The sequence below is a fragment of the Erpetoichthys calabaricus genome, chromosome 4, assembly GCF_900747795.2.
Source record: "Erpetoichthys calabaricus chromosome 4, fErpCal1.3, whole genome shotgun sequence".
Lineage (NCBI taxonomy): Eukaryota > Metazoa > Chordata > Cladistia > Polypteriformes > Polypteridae > Erpetoichthys > Erpetoichthys calabaricus.
The window spans coordinates 266736052-266750145 of record NC_041397.2 but is presented as its reverse complement, the minus strand read 5'-3'; the positions used below and the strand labels follow the sequence as shown (position 1 = coordinate 266750145).

General features: G+C 40.5%; 1 protein-coding gene across 2 annotated transcripts in view; it reads left to right on the top strand.

Annotated features, from left to right (window-relative positions):
- The window catches only part of gdap2 (ganglioside induced differentiation associated protein 2), a 77143-nt gene that overhangs the window by 22783 nt on the left and 40266 nt on the right, over window positions 1-14094 (top strand). For both annotated transcript variants that reach the window (XM_028800746.2, XM_028800747.2), the window contains 2 exons: window positions 3381-3457; window positions 7319-7478. In XM_028800746.2, the coding sequence (XP_028656579.1) occupies window positions 3381-3457; window positions 7319-7478 (237 nt within the window). The remainder of the gene's footprint in view (window positions 1-3380; window positions 3458-7318; window positions 7479-14094) is intronic.

The following is a 14094-nucleotide window of genomic DNA, read 5'->3' as shown; positions in this document are numbered from 1 at the left end:
TGCCGGTAACTATTAGCTGCCTCCAGAGTCCCACAGGACAAAAGGGACCGGTAGGACTCCTTCTTCAGCTTGACGGCATCCCTCACCGCCGGTGTCCACCAACGGGTTCGGGGATTGCCGCCACGACAGGCACCGACCACCTTACGGCCACAGCTCCGGTCAGCCGCCTCAACAATAGAGGCACGGAACATTCGGACTCAATGTCCCCCACCTCCCTCGGGACATGGTCAAAGTTTTGCCGGAGGTGGGAGTTGAAGCTACTTCTGACAGGGGGCTCTGCAAGACGTTCCCAGCAGACCCTCACAACACGTTTGGGCCTACCAGGCCTGACCGGCATCCTCCCCCACCATCGAAGCCAACTCACCACCAGGTGGTGATCAGTTGATAGCTCCGTCCCTCTCTTCACCCGAGTGTCCAAGATATGTGGCCGCAAGTCCGACGACACGACCACAAAGTCGATCATCGAACTGAGGCCTAGGGTGTCCTGGTGCCAAGTGCACATATGAACACCCCTATGCTTGAACATGGTGTTCGTTATGGACAATCCGTGATGAGCACAGAAGTCCAATAACAAAACACCACTCGGGTTCAGATCGGGGGGGCCATTCCTCCCAATCACGCCCTTCCAGGTCTCACTGTCATTGCCCACGTGAGCATTGAAGTCTCCCAGCAGTACGAGGGAGTCCCCAGATGGTATGCCCTCTAGCACACCCTCCAGGGACTTCAAAAAGGGTGGGTACTCCGAACTGCTGTTCGGCGCATACGCACAAACAACAGTTAGGACCCGTCCCCCCACCCGAAGGCGGAGGGAGGCTACCCTCTCATCTACCGGGGTAAACCCCAATGAACAGGCTCCAAGTTGGGGGGCAATAAGTATACCCACACACGCTCGGCGCCTCTCACCAGGGGCAACTCCAGAGTGGTAGAGAGTCCAGCCCCTCTCAAGGAGATTAGTTCCAGGAGTCCAAGCTGTGCGTCGAGGTGAGCCGGAACCTCTCAACCTCACGCACTAGCTCAGGCTCCTTCCCCTTCAGAGAGGTGACATTCCACGTCCCAAGAGCCAGCTTCTGTAGCCGAGGATCGGACCGCCAAGGTCCCCGCCTTGTTGGAAACAACAGTTAAGGAAAATGGTTCTTATTTATTTACTTAAAACTCAAGTAAAATATCACAAAAACATTAAAATCACCAGTCAAAGTATTACTGAGATCAAACAGTGCAAGTGTGAGTAAACCTTTTCCACAAAACATTGCACCAAGACCAACAAAACTATTATAATGAGAGCATTTTAAACAGACACTTACCATTAATCTAAACAAGATATGGATCCAAAAGGAATAAAATACTAAACATAATTGAAGTACAGGGCATGAACATTAAAAGTGTGGGTACACATAAACTGCTGTGCTGTAAAGTGAATTGTGCAGCATATAAGCAAGAAGAAAATCTAACGTACTGAACTACAGGTAAAAAAAAAACTGAAATCTATAACATTTTTAAACAAATTGCTAATTTCAAGTTCTTTCCAATCTGTACTGACCTATATATTCAAACAGATATGTATCTCAAACTATATATGTGAACGATTCAAAATGATCAGAATATTCCTGCTTTCCCATGCTCAAGGCGCTTATTGCTATGTACAGTACGTCCAATGGCGGTTGTGTTTTTTTTGGGGGGGTGGGTTAGTTATACTGTAATATACAGAAATAAACATAAGTTATTTGTGAAGCAGTAATATTCTGATCATTTTGTATTTTTAAAAACTGATCTGCATTCAGAACTAACCACGCAGCTCCAGTTTTTCCATACCCTTCCTGATCTTGATTTCTGTTAAATGAAATGTTTCCAATAAGGAATAACAGAAATCATTGTTAGATGATCTGTACTAACTGAATGCACCAGTTCAGCAGTTGACCTTCCAAATATCTTGATCAGTCCTTTTTTTCTTTCTTCTGACTTTAAGAAACGCATCACACAGAGAATCTCATCCGCCGCCTTTTTTGTTTGTATTTTCCCATGATATTTGTATTTGTCAGCAGTGATCTCCCCATGAAACGTCATTTATTGACAGAAAGTGATTTCTGTTGTTCCTTATTGGCAGTATTTCATTTAAGAGTAATCCAGATCAGGAAGGAGTAAAGGATGGACTTTCTTTGTGTGGAGAATACCAGAACTGCATGGTGATTAGGGATACCGAATAATCAGAATATTTTTTCTGTGTCCCTGGTCACTGATCAGCATTCACAAGAAACCGCACAATTCCAGTATATTCCTCCATAAAGAAGATCGTCCTTTCAGCAAACAGGACTCTTATTCTTCCTGACATAGATTATCCTTCAATGAAACGCTCAACATTCGGTTAATGTTAAACTAATGTTTCATGGGGTGAAAAAAGGTATGTACAGCGGGAGTAATAAATACTTTCTAATAACTGAGATTTTGAGAAGAATCTGTCGTGGGAGAGACAAAAAGGGGCTGGAGAGGCAGGTGTCAAGATTAAATGAAAGAAAGAAAAAAGCGTTTTGGAATTGAGGACCCCCAACCAAGATGGCTTATAAAATAAAACTTGCACTGTAGCCTATCCAGTTAGGTGACGTGAAACAGTGAATGCATGGACTCTTAAAGCATGGTTTTGATTGTTTTTTGCAAAGTTAGTGACATATTCGATAATTTCAGCTTGCACATTGTTAAAGCAACAATTAAGATATTATCATTGACCATACATAATGCACACTCCTACTCCATAGTGTATTATGTAGTACATTTTCTTACAGGTACTACTGTGAGTCCCCTTTTGGAGTCAAGGTTGATGATGATAAGCAAACCCTTTGATGTTGAGGGGTGTAGATCATGGTCGTTAACCCAGACCGACATGATAGTAATTCAGTTCATTTGCCATATGAAATTTCTTGCATTAGGAATTTCATTTTTTGCATACCCTAACTTAGTCTGCAGACACACAAGAGAATTCTGAAGTCAGAGCACAAGGTCAGATATTTGTACAGGGGCCAGCAGAGTAGCAATCATCTTGGCACTTCCAAGGATTCGAACCAGCAACCTTCCAGTTTCCAGAACAGATCCTTTAGCCTGGAACCACCACTCCACCTGCTCTACTAATAAGGAGCTGGACACATCAAAACCTGCATCTGCCCTTCAGAATTAAGATAAAGTAATGTTATTAGGTGAGAGGTCGTGTTCTGACATCTGGACTAGAAAAAAAAAGTTTTAAAGCAAGTGATTTGCTTGTTACTGTATTTTTAATTATGGGAACTTATAATAATAACAGCCTCACAGACTTCAAAAGTTTGCATTGAAAATTTGAAAGCTACACCTGAATAGTACATCTTCTTTAACATTATTTCTGCTTTGTTTCCCTTTAGGAACTGTGCGAAGATTTTTAGAAAAATTTGGTGAAACTATAGAAATGGTGGTGTTTGCTGTCACAGATTTTGAGGAGGTACAGTTTCTTTTTTATTAGAAATAAATATACAAGCAATATCATAGCCATCCTGGGGAGTATGGGCTCTGTTAAAAATGAGTAGTTTTAGCTGAAATGTAAACAGTGATCCAAAACTTCTTAACTTTAATTTGGACAGGTGCATTTTCTTAACATTATATATTTTTAATTATGGAGTAGTACCACTTTCTCACTGCCTAGTTCAAATGATTCTGGTAAATGTTACATGTATGTGTGCTGGCTACACTAGGGCAATAACATTTTTATTCCAAACCTTTGTGTCTAATGCATGTGACTTTAATTGTACATCCTTACAGTAAAATGCATTGTTTTTCCTTTGTAAATTTCGAGTTTTAAGATTTTTAGCTGGTCCAGATTTATAATTTGTCCTCTGCATAGTGTTATCAGGATAGCTCTGGCCTGCTGTGACCCTAAATTGGATTTAGTAAATTTATTTTACAAAAAGAAGATTCTTTTAATAAATAAGTAGTCTTGGATAAGATCTATAGTTATGTACAATGGTTTGTACGCCCCGGTTATATTATTAAATTTTGTTGAAAAGAAGTTAGCTGAACCTCTGCAGAGATAAAACTTTGATATGGCATAATGTATGCATGAAAACTGTAATGTCCAGCTACTATTTATATGCTAATTTTAACTGACTGGAAAATAAAATGGTTACGTTTCAGTCAGTAATATACCCCCTTCAGTAGAAATCACAGACTCCAAATGTTTCTTGTTACCAGAGCTGTGCCAGTGAAGGAGTTTAAAATGAGGCGTGAGCTGAGCCATTCAGTCAGATTTAGATCCAGCAAAAGAACAAAGGTGGCAGGTGTGGCACAATAGCTTATGAGGACATCGATTCCCCTTGAAGAGGAAAAGCGGTGTCTCCCGAGTCTAAAAGAAAATGGCTGATTGTGTCTGTGTGTCAGTTGTTCCTTCACTGTACATTGTGTGTGATCACTTCTCAACGCTCAGCCAAAAAAAAGTGCCGTCCCCAAGAATAGCCAACTCTCTGCAGCATTATTATGAACAAATATCGACAAATTAAAAGAAAACAAAACAAGGGTTTGCCAGTTTCCTTTTTTTCTATAAAGTTGGCAAATTTCAATCAAATAAGTTTTTAGTATTCTTATTGTCTGGTTACCCCTAAATATTGATACATCAAAATGTCCTTTCTTAGCTGATGCCTGCTGGTCTAGATGTACCATCCTGCCAAATTTTAGCATTTTAATGAAATGGGAAATAGTGTTTGTGTTGATGGGTGATTGAGTCAGTCAACTCTGTATTATAGATATGTGGATAATGTATATGACAGACTGTTGTCACTGTCCTGCTCCACTGACAGACTGAGGAGATCGTTCCTCCCCCACACCATGCGACTCTTCAATTCCACTCGGGTGGTAAACATTAACATTATAGTTATTGTCTGTTATACCTGCATTTTTATCACTCTTTAATTCATTATATATATATTATATAGCTTGGGTCACAGATTTGCACAGAGACACAGGAGGTTGTAGAAAAAAAGGAACTTTATTCAAAGCACTACAAAGAAACATTTGTCTCTTCTCAAAAGTTTAAACGTGCTCAGAAGTCAGAGATGACAGTTCGAGAGAGAGAGACAGAGATCAATGCCAAAAGTGACAGGCGCTGTACAAGGCTTTTCAGTAAGCGGAGTACCGCGTGAGAGGTTTATCGCGCATTATAGCGCAAGTAAGAAGGGTAAGGAGCAATGTGAACCTAAACTGTCAGCTGTTTCAGAGGTTTTCCCAGGGGCATCTTTGTCCTCTGAGGGTGCAATCAGCCCTCCAGCTTACAATATATATATCAATATGCTGCTGCTGCTGGAGTATGTGAATTTCCCCTTGGGATTAATAAAGTATCTATCATTTATCTATCTATAGATAATTGTCATATGTCAATAACATTTTAGAATAAGCATTTAAATTGAGGAAGCAGATTCTCTTGCCCCCCCCCCCCCTTTTTTTTTACTAGGCTCATTCAACTTATGTTCTAACCTGCTGAGATAAGAGGGGGCGCTGCCGCTAAACACTGTCATCTCCTTTTTTTTCCCATGGTGCCAAGAAGCCACCTATCGAAGGCATTTAACCCCACTCCTTCCAGTCCAGCCACTGTAAAACCCTGGGTATTCTGTAAGGAGGAGTCATTGCTGGCCAAAGCAACCTGCTGGACAGAGCTTTGTTAGAGCAACTACACCGTCTTATTATTTTGAATTTACCATTGAAGGGACACATGCCAACGAGCATTATTTTGGTTAATTTTTGTAATAATAAAATAATAGTAATAAAAAGGACAACCCAACTGCCATTATTTATAGATGTATGTATAACAGTGGAACAAAATTCAAGAAAAGAGTGGTAAAAATAGAAATTCACTTAACTCTTTTATATCATGCTTGAATTGAATTATACATCTTTTGACAGATAGGGGCTGCTGTCGTCCCCTTGAACCCTCAGACCACTCGTCAGACACCACATAAAAGTCCAAATACTTATTTATTATAATAACAAATGTGCACAAAGCACCCTCCACTCCACAATACTTAATAAACAATACACAATCAATAAACAATAATCAATCCTCCACTCCCAGCAGCTCAGTCACCCTTCCTCCCAACTCTGCTCACTGCTGGGATCTCCCAGAGTCCTTTTATATTCCCTGACCTGGAAGTGCTTCTGATTCCCCAGTCCATGTGATTCCCCAGCACTTCCGGGTCAGCTGAAAATTCCTCTTTTTCTTCAGCCCGGAAGTCCGTCATTTCCTCTGTCCCCGTGACTAGGATATACTTCTGGGTTATAGTGCAAATATAAATCCTTATGCCTCCCTGCAGCGTCCTCTGGCAGCCCCCATGGTATCCAGCAGGGTTGTGAAGGAAAACTCCAAGGTCCATGATGCCTTGCTGGAATTTGGGTCATCTCCACGTTGCAGGGAGGGCTGCATCTGTCGGCTTGGGGGTATTGGCAGGAATAAACTGCCGGCCATATATCACAATCTCTACACATTAGTTTGTTCTCTAATTTGTTGCAAGAATGCACAACTTAAATTAGTCATACAATTTCATAGTTCCAGCTCCTTGTGCCAATTCCAAACATCCATAATCCACTGTAGGATGGCTCAACATTCTGTTTGTTTTGGCCATACCTATTTGGTTAGGTGATGGTGAACCTCAAAGCCTATCAATTTTATGGTTTGGACTATTCTGAGCACTGGCAATGGCACATACCAGCGATGAATAGAATACACCATGTGTTTGGTTACAAAGTAATACAAACAATAATGTAAAAGTGTGAAATGAAATAGAAATCATGCTAATTTAACATTATATCACTTAATGAAACCCAAATTCTCTAAAATGGTGAGACAGCAGTGTTACTTGCTACACCAACATAAGGACTTTTGATGGGTCATATGTTTGCTCAAACTAAGTTTGGATTTTGCAAAGTATTAGAGTAACCTAAACTGCTCTTGGCTAGAGTTCAGGGGAGTTACTGAAAAGGTTTTATTTTATTAATTTCTATTTGAGGCCAAATATGTAATGTAATTTACTATTATTACATCTTGCACCTGGTTTTTGCTTTTGATGAACCCTTATAGTGACACATCTCGTGTAAATGTGATCTGTGGTTTTGAAAATAGCTGGCAGGTGACTGCATCTGTAGAAAAATGACCAGTGTGACAATGAAATGACTGTTCATTACAGATATCCTGCAGTTTTCCTGTATTTACCATTTTACTTGACACAGTTTTCATTAACTTAACAGAGTCAACAATATAATATATATTTATAGGATAATCTTAAAAAAAATTTTTTTCTTTTTTTTGTACACTTATTTTTAGCCCTCATATAGGAAGTTACTGCCTCTTTATTTTCCAAGATCAGTTCAAGAAGAACATAGGAATCTACTTCTGCTTCCTCCAGATATTGGCAATTCTGAAGGGGAACCTGTTGTACCAGAGAGACAGATTCGCATTTCTGAAAAACCTGGTTTGCAAGAAGGTGAGTAGTATGTGTTGTCATTCATTTATTTACTTTTTGATTTGTAGTTTAATTTCATAAATGTATATAATGTATATCTATATTACTAAACCACAGTTAATATATGCACGGCGGACGCACCAAGGCGTATGCGCACTGCGGCCTTGGTGCCCGCCCCAGAGTCAAACGCAGTGGCTTTCCAAAACACGGCGGCTTCCCAGAGTCAGTAGGTGGCGCCCAAATAACACATCATACTGTGCTGTGGCGCCCACCCCAGAGTCAAACGCAGCGGATTCCCAAAACGCGGCGGATTCCCAGAGTCAGTAGGTGGCGCCCAAACAACATAACCTGTAAGCGCCCAAGCAACACCACCTGTAAACTAGACTTGCTCTAATCCACTCTTCCAGTAATATAGATCACATAACGGTCATTCAGTGTGGCGCCCGCCCCAGAGTCCAGAATCAAATGCAGCGGCTTCCCAAAACACGGCGGTGCCTGCCCCAGAGTCAAACGCAGCGACTTCCCAAAACGCGGCAGCTTCCCAGAGTCAGTAGGTGGCGCCCAAATAACACAACGTAATGCGCCGTGGCGCCCGCCCCAGAGTCAAACGCAGTGGCTTCCCAGAGTCAGTAGGTGGTGCCCAAACAACACAACCTGTGAGCTACACTTGCTCTAATCCACTGTGCCAGTAATATAGATCACATAACGATCACAGACTCTAACCCAGCGGCTTCCCAGACTCAGTGGCTGGCACACGAACACCACAACCTGAAAACTAAACTTGCTGTGCTCCACTCTGCCAGCAGTCGGTGTCAGCAAAGGCAACGGAATCACGTCTCCACAAAACTAAACCGCTTTAGTACAGATATGCTTATTTAATTAAATGACATTTCCCCAGACGCACCCACCCTCCATGATATGTCATCCATCCAAATATCGGACGGAACAGAAACTGATTGCCAGTCTTGGATTTCGTGGGCTTACTTGTAAGATAAGCATAGGAAACTCAGCTGGGCAGTATTAAATATAAAAAAATAAAAATGAATATGTACAGTAGCTGGGAGCACAACTGTTCAATCCTACAGACATAATTTTGTGAATGCAAGGAAGCTTTTCATTCCAAATGGTCTAACTGCTAGTGTCATATCTAAGTACAGTGGAACCTCGGTTCACGAACATCTCAGTACACGTACAAATCGGTTTACGACCAAAAGTTTGCCAAACTTTTGCCTCGGTTCATGACCACACACTCGGTATACGAACAAGCCAGTTTCCCTTTCGGTTTGTACATATTCAGTCTCTCCCTGTGCAGCAAGCAAGAGAGAGAGCGCCACACACGCACGCGCACACACACAGGCAGCGCGAGAGAGACGCGCGCACACACACAGGCAGCGCGAGAGAGAGACGCGCACACACACACAGGCAGCGCGAGAGAGACGCGCGCACACACACACACACACACAGGCAGCGCGAGAGAGAGACGCGCGCGCACACACACACAGGCAGCGCTAGAGAGAGACGCGCACACACACACAGGCAGCTTGAGAGAGAGCTGGACGCATAAGGTAGGAAGGCAGTTAAAGAATGCACTGGGCTTGATTTTGTTTTCACTTCTGTTTACAGCGATCGGTTCATAGCGTGCATTGTTGCAATGTTACTTTTCTTGGTGGTTTATTAATTTACGGATTTTTTTCAAATGTTCATTTTTTTTTCCCTGTGCTTAAAATTCATAAAAAAAGTGTTTTTAGCCAGTGGTTAGTAGCGCTATAGCACGAACTATTGTAGTGTTAGTTTTCTCTGTTGTTGAAGGTTTTCTCAGTGTTATTCAATGTTTTTACATTTAGTTTACTATTACGCTGTGCATTCTATGGTTTGATTAACTATATTTGTGCTTAAAAACTTAAAAATATATATTTACATACAGATCGTATGGTCTGGAACAGATTCATTGTATTTACGTACAATCCGTACAATCCTATGGGGGAAATTGCTTCGGTTCACGACCAAATCGGTTTACGACCAAAGTTTTGGAATGAATTATGGTCGTGAACCGAGGTTCCGCTGTATCTGTTCAAATCATAGCTGTGATGCTAGCATCCATTATGTAATCTGGTGGTTTGTCTATAAAATGTGCCATTTGTCTTCAAATAGTAAGTATAAAGTGGATGCATATTAGGTCAAGTGCACCATTGGTGGTCTTTCTTCTGATATCAGGTTTAATTTCTATTTCTATAAAGTGGCAGGATAAAAGCAATATGGAAGTACAAAATAGATGGATGAATTTGCTTGCCAGCTAGGCAGTCTGGCTTTCCAGTGGAGATTGATTGAGAAAGCCCTGCAGAAAAACATTTGCCAAACTTGTTTCAGGCACTTCCTCCAACCCTATTGTAAAATTCACTATCCTGACTTAGTCCTAGGGAGTAAACATGAATGCTTCTTACTAATGTAACACTAATATTGCATTGCTTTGCCTAAGTTATGAATAAAGACATACAAAGTATTTATCAACTCACATGCAAAGTTTCACATCACTACAGATGTAGTTCTCAGTGTATTGATGATGTAGCATGAGGAAATGCATTACAATATACTGTATCAACTACCCACCATTATTTCTTATATCTGTGTAATTTATACAGGCTGAGCAAAAATGAAGCACCTCATTGTGTGAGGTAGAGGCAACCAAGTGGGTTGGGGTGGGGGTCCTTTGATAGGCGATTCTTTGTAGTTTTCAGTCGGCAACATACCTTGGTCCGGTGTGCACCGTGTTTTCGTTGTTGAAGCATTCTTCAAAAACAATGAATCCATCATCACTATGCAATGTGCCTTCCAAACGCGCAGTATTCCTCCTAACAATGATGTCCCAAATCGGAAAATAGTTCTTCAGTGGGTGGCTAAATTTAGATGGACGGGCACTACATTGAATAGAAAATCTCCAGGCTGTCCTCGGACTATACAAACGCCTGAAAACATCCAAGTTGTAAGGGCATCAATTTTGCAGTCTCCTAGACGTTCAGTGCGCAAACATGCTTCTGCCATAGGAATTCAGGGGTGTGGAAATCAAATTTTTTTCTACTTCTCCACGGACAAGTAAACTTAGAAAATCCACTTGTCCGCCAGTTAAATTCACTTGTCCATAAACAAATAACAAAAGTAAAAAATAGTTTATTTTTTCTGATCTCTTTTATTGATATCAAAACTGCCTTCCATTTTAAAACTGAAAAAAGTTCTTTCAGGGAGTAGTATTTTGCCACCTTGCTCTAGAATATTTTATAAAAGATTCCCTTATCATTTTAACTCACTAGTAAACAATGCCTTCATTATAGCTACACTAGTTCTGTTTCACATACTACAGTTACAGTGAAGATTTTTATAGATATTTCATAACCTTTGGAAACCGTTAGAATGTTTTCTTCTTTATTTTTAATAAACTGACAGCGCGAAACCAACTTGTTTTATATGAAATATTCGCTAATCAAAAACGATCTATTGACAGCTCATCAAAATTGATGTTGTCACGCAATAAATTTCTCAACTCCTCAATATATCACAACCTACACGAAATCGCAAATTTCAGGAAAGATTAACTGCCTAACAAGCTTTGTTATGTGGTGAAAACAATTGTATTGTAAGTAAAATGACTGCATTTTTATGTAGAAACAATGAATTTTATCAATCTTCTTCTATAATACGCTACCGTAGCTGTTCATTTGTCTGTCCAGGATTTTAAATCACCTGTAGCTCGCAAACCATTTCACCTTTTGACTTGAAATTTGGTACACATACAGTATACTACGTGACGTCTACTATCCGCTTTACTCTTTATTTTTATTTTATTTTATTGTTGAATCAACTCTCGGCAGTGTGCAGCAGGGCGGCGCATGCGTATGGGAGCTGTACTCATTCCCCACCACCTTTGCTAATCATTCTTGAGGCAGATTGAAGACTTAAGTGCCAGTTTAAGTGAAAAATTAAAGAAAACGTACTAAGTAATTGCAACACAAAAACTAACTTAATCAGTTTTAACGCGAAAAGATGCCAACGAAAGAAGAGAAGCAGCGGGCCGCTACGGTGGAAAAAAGAAGAGCTGCTCAGGAAGCAGCAAGCGCATCAACCTCTGAGCAAACGAATGGTAAACGTACAGAGAAAGAGGATGAAAACTAGGAATGCTCAAGTCAAGTGTATTTATTCACTGCATGTTATCGTGCAGTACGCCGTTACTGGTAATATATAAAAGTTATTGATTAAAATGAAAAATCATCAGATTACATCGTAATGTCGGCATGAAAAAAATGACCGCATACTTATGTAAGACCGTAAGAGTACTTCCCCTTTGAAAAATCAGCCATCATTTTGTAAACAATATTGAAGACCAATTTGAGACATGAAGAACATGCATAAGTAGATTGTTTCTGCACAAAGTACGTACCCAAATGTTTAAAATGTGAAAGTAGTGGTAAAATGTGCCCTGCACAGCACATATAATATTTTTTCTCCAGAAAATTGCACTTGTCCGCGGACAACTGAAACCAGAAAAACATGCTTGTCCGACGGTCAATTTACCCGTGTCGGACAAATCGGGCGTTAGATTTCCGCACCCCTGCAATTTCCAACACATCTTTGAGGAGGATTTTGTATGAGGACCTTAATTTCCATCCATTCAAAATGATGGTAGTGTAGAAACTCACTGAGAGAGACTGGGAGAGCCATAGAGAGTTGTGCGCGAACATTCTGCAAATCCTTCATTGAGTTGTCATCGTCATGTGCAGCGATGAGGCACTTTTCCATCTGAATGGTTGTGTAAATAAGCAAAACTTTCAGTATTGGGCTGAAACCAACCTTCATGAACTTCATCAGAGATCCCTGCACAGTGAGGGTGTTAGTTTGGTGCAACGTTACAGAATTTGGCATTGTAGGCCCTTACGGTAACCTTCACTTCAGAACATTACATTGAAATGCTAGATAACTTTTTGTGGCCCCAGCTGGAAGAAATGGATGTGGTAGATGCCTGGTTTCAACAGGATGTAGCAACAGCTTATACGGCGTGGAGATCCATGAAAGTTTTGTTTGTGATGTTTCCATGTTCACCTGATCTTGCTCCGTGAGATTTCTTCTAGTGGGGCTATCTCAAGGCGGTAGGTATACACACACCGACCTCAAAACCTTGAAGCCCTCAAGGATGATATTCGCCACAAAATTGCCTCTATTCCCCTTGAAATGGCCAAACGAGTCATGCGAGCGTTCAGAAATTGTCTCGAAGAGTGTATGGCTAATGATGGCCACCACCTTGAAGACATAATTTTTAAAACAGTGAAAAAAATCTATTTTGTATACCATTTTTAGTGTCGTAACGAAATTTACTTTATCTTGTAGAGTTTTTTTTACAATAAAAGTTTGAAATGTGATTCTTCTTTTTGGCTCACCCAGTATATTAAAGTTAAGTACATTATTCATTAATAACATAGTTTTACTTATTAAGGCATTACTAACAATATTCTTGTTGTCCTAAATTAAATAAGACTGACATTAAATGACAATAAACACATAACAGGTTTTACTTTGTCATATTTTTGTCTCATAATAGCATTATAAAGAATCCACGATATCAGTTTGAACTATTGACTGTTATAACAGACTGCTATCATTTTTTTTTTTTTTTTTGAGCTCCCAGTTCACATCCTTGGTTATTAGCCCTTGAGCAAGTGTGAGTCTGGCCTTAAATTTAGTCTTAAAGTCCTCCTGTCTTCTATCTCCCAAAATGTAAGCACTTAATTAACTCCCTTCACCTATGCAACCATAGTGCCTGTCTAAACATCTGATGACATTTGTCTTCATATTGGTGTTTCAGTCATTCTTTTCTCCTGACCCATCTCTTGACATCCATCCTGAATATTTCTCAGCGTAGCTTGTTTTTGTGCATACTTTGCATGGAATAGTTCATGTGTTTCTTGTACTCATTCTTATTTCATTGCTTCAGTCATCATTTTTGAATATATTGTGAAGAATGGTGAAGATGTCTTACATTAAGGCAATATAAACTGTAAAGTGGACATCTGTTAGAGAAAAGATTCAGTCTTGAAATGAAACAGAGTGAAATGCTGCTGTTCATTATACAGTATCATTGATTTTTGAAGTATATGTTCTTCCTTTTACAAGTAAGCACGCGATTCGCTAGCAAATCAGAAATCCAAGACTGGCAATCAGTTTCTGTTCCCGTCCGATATTTGGATGGATGACATATCATGGAGGGTGGGTGCGTCTGGGGAAATGTCATTTAATTCAATAAGCATATCTGTATTAAAGCGGTTTCGTTTTGTGGAGACGTGATTCTGTTGCCTTTGTTGACACTGACTGCTGGCAGAGTGGAGCACAGCAAGTTTAGTTTACAGGTTGTGGTGTTCGTGTGCCAGCCACTGAGTCGGGGAAGCCGCTGGGTTTGAGTCTGTGACCGTTATGTGATCTATATTACTGGCACAGTGGATTAGAGTAAGTGTAGTGAACAGGTTGTGTTGTTTGGGCGCCACCTACTGACTCTGGGAAGCCGCTGCGTTTGACTCTGGGGCGTGCGCCATGGCGCAATATGCGCCTCGGTGGGAAGCCGCTGCGTGATGAAATATCATGGAGGGTATATGCGGTG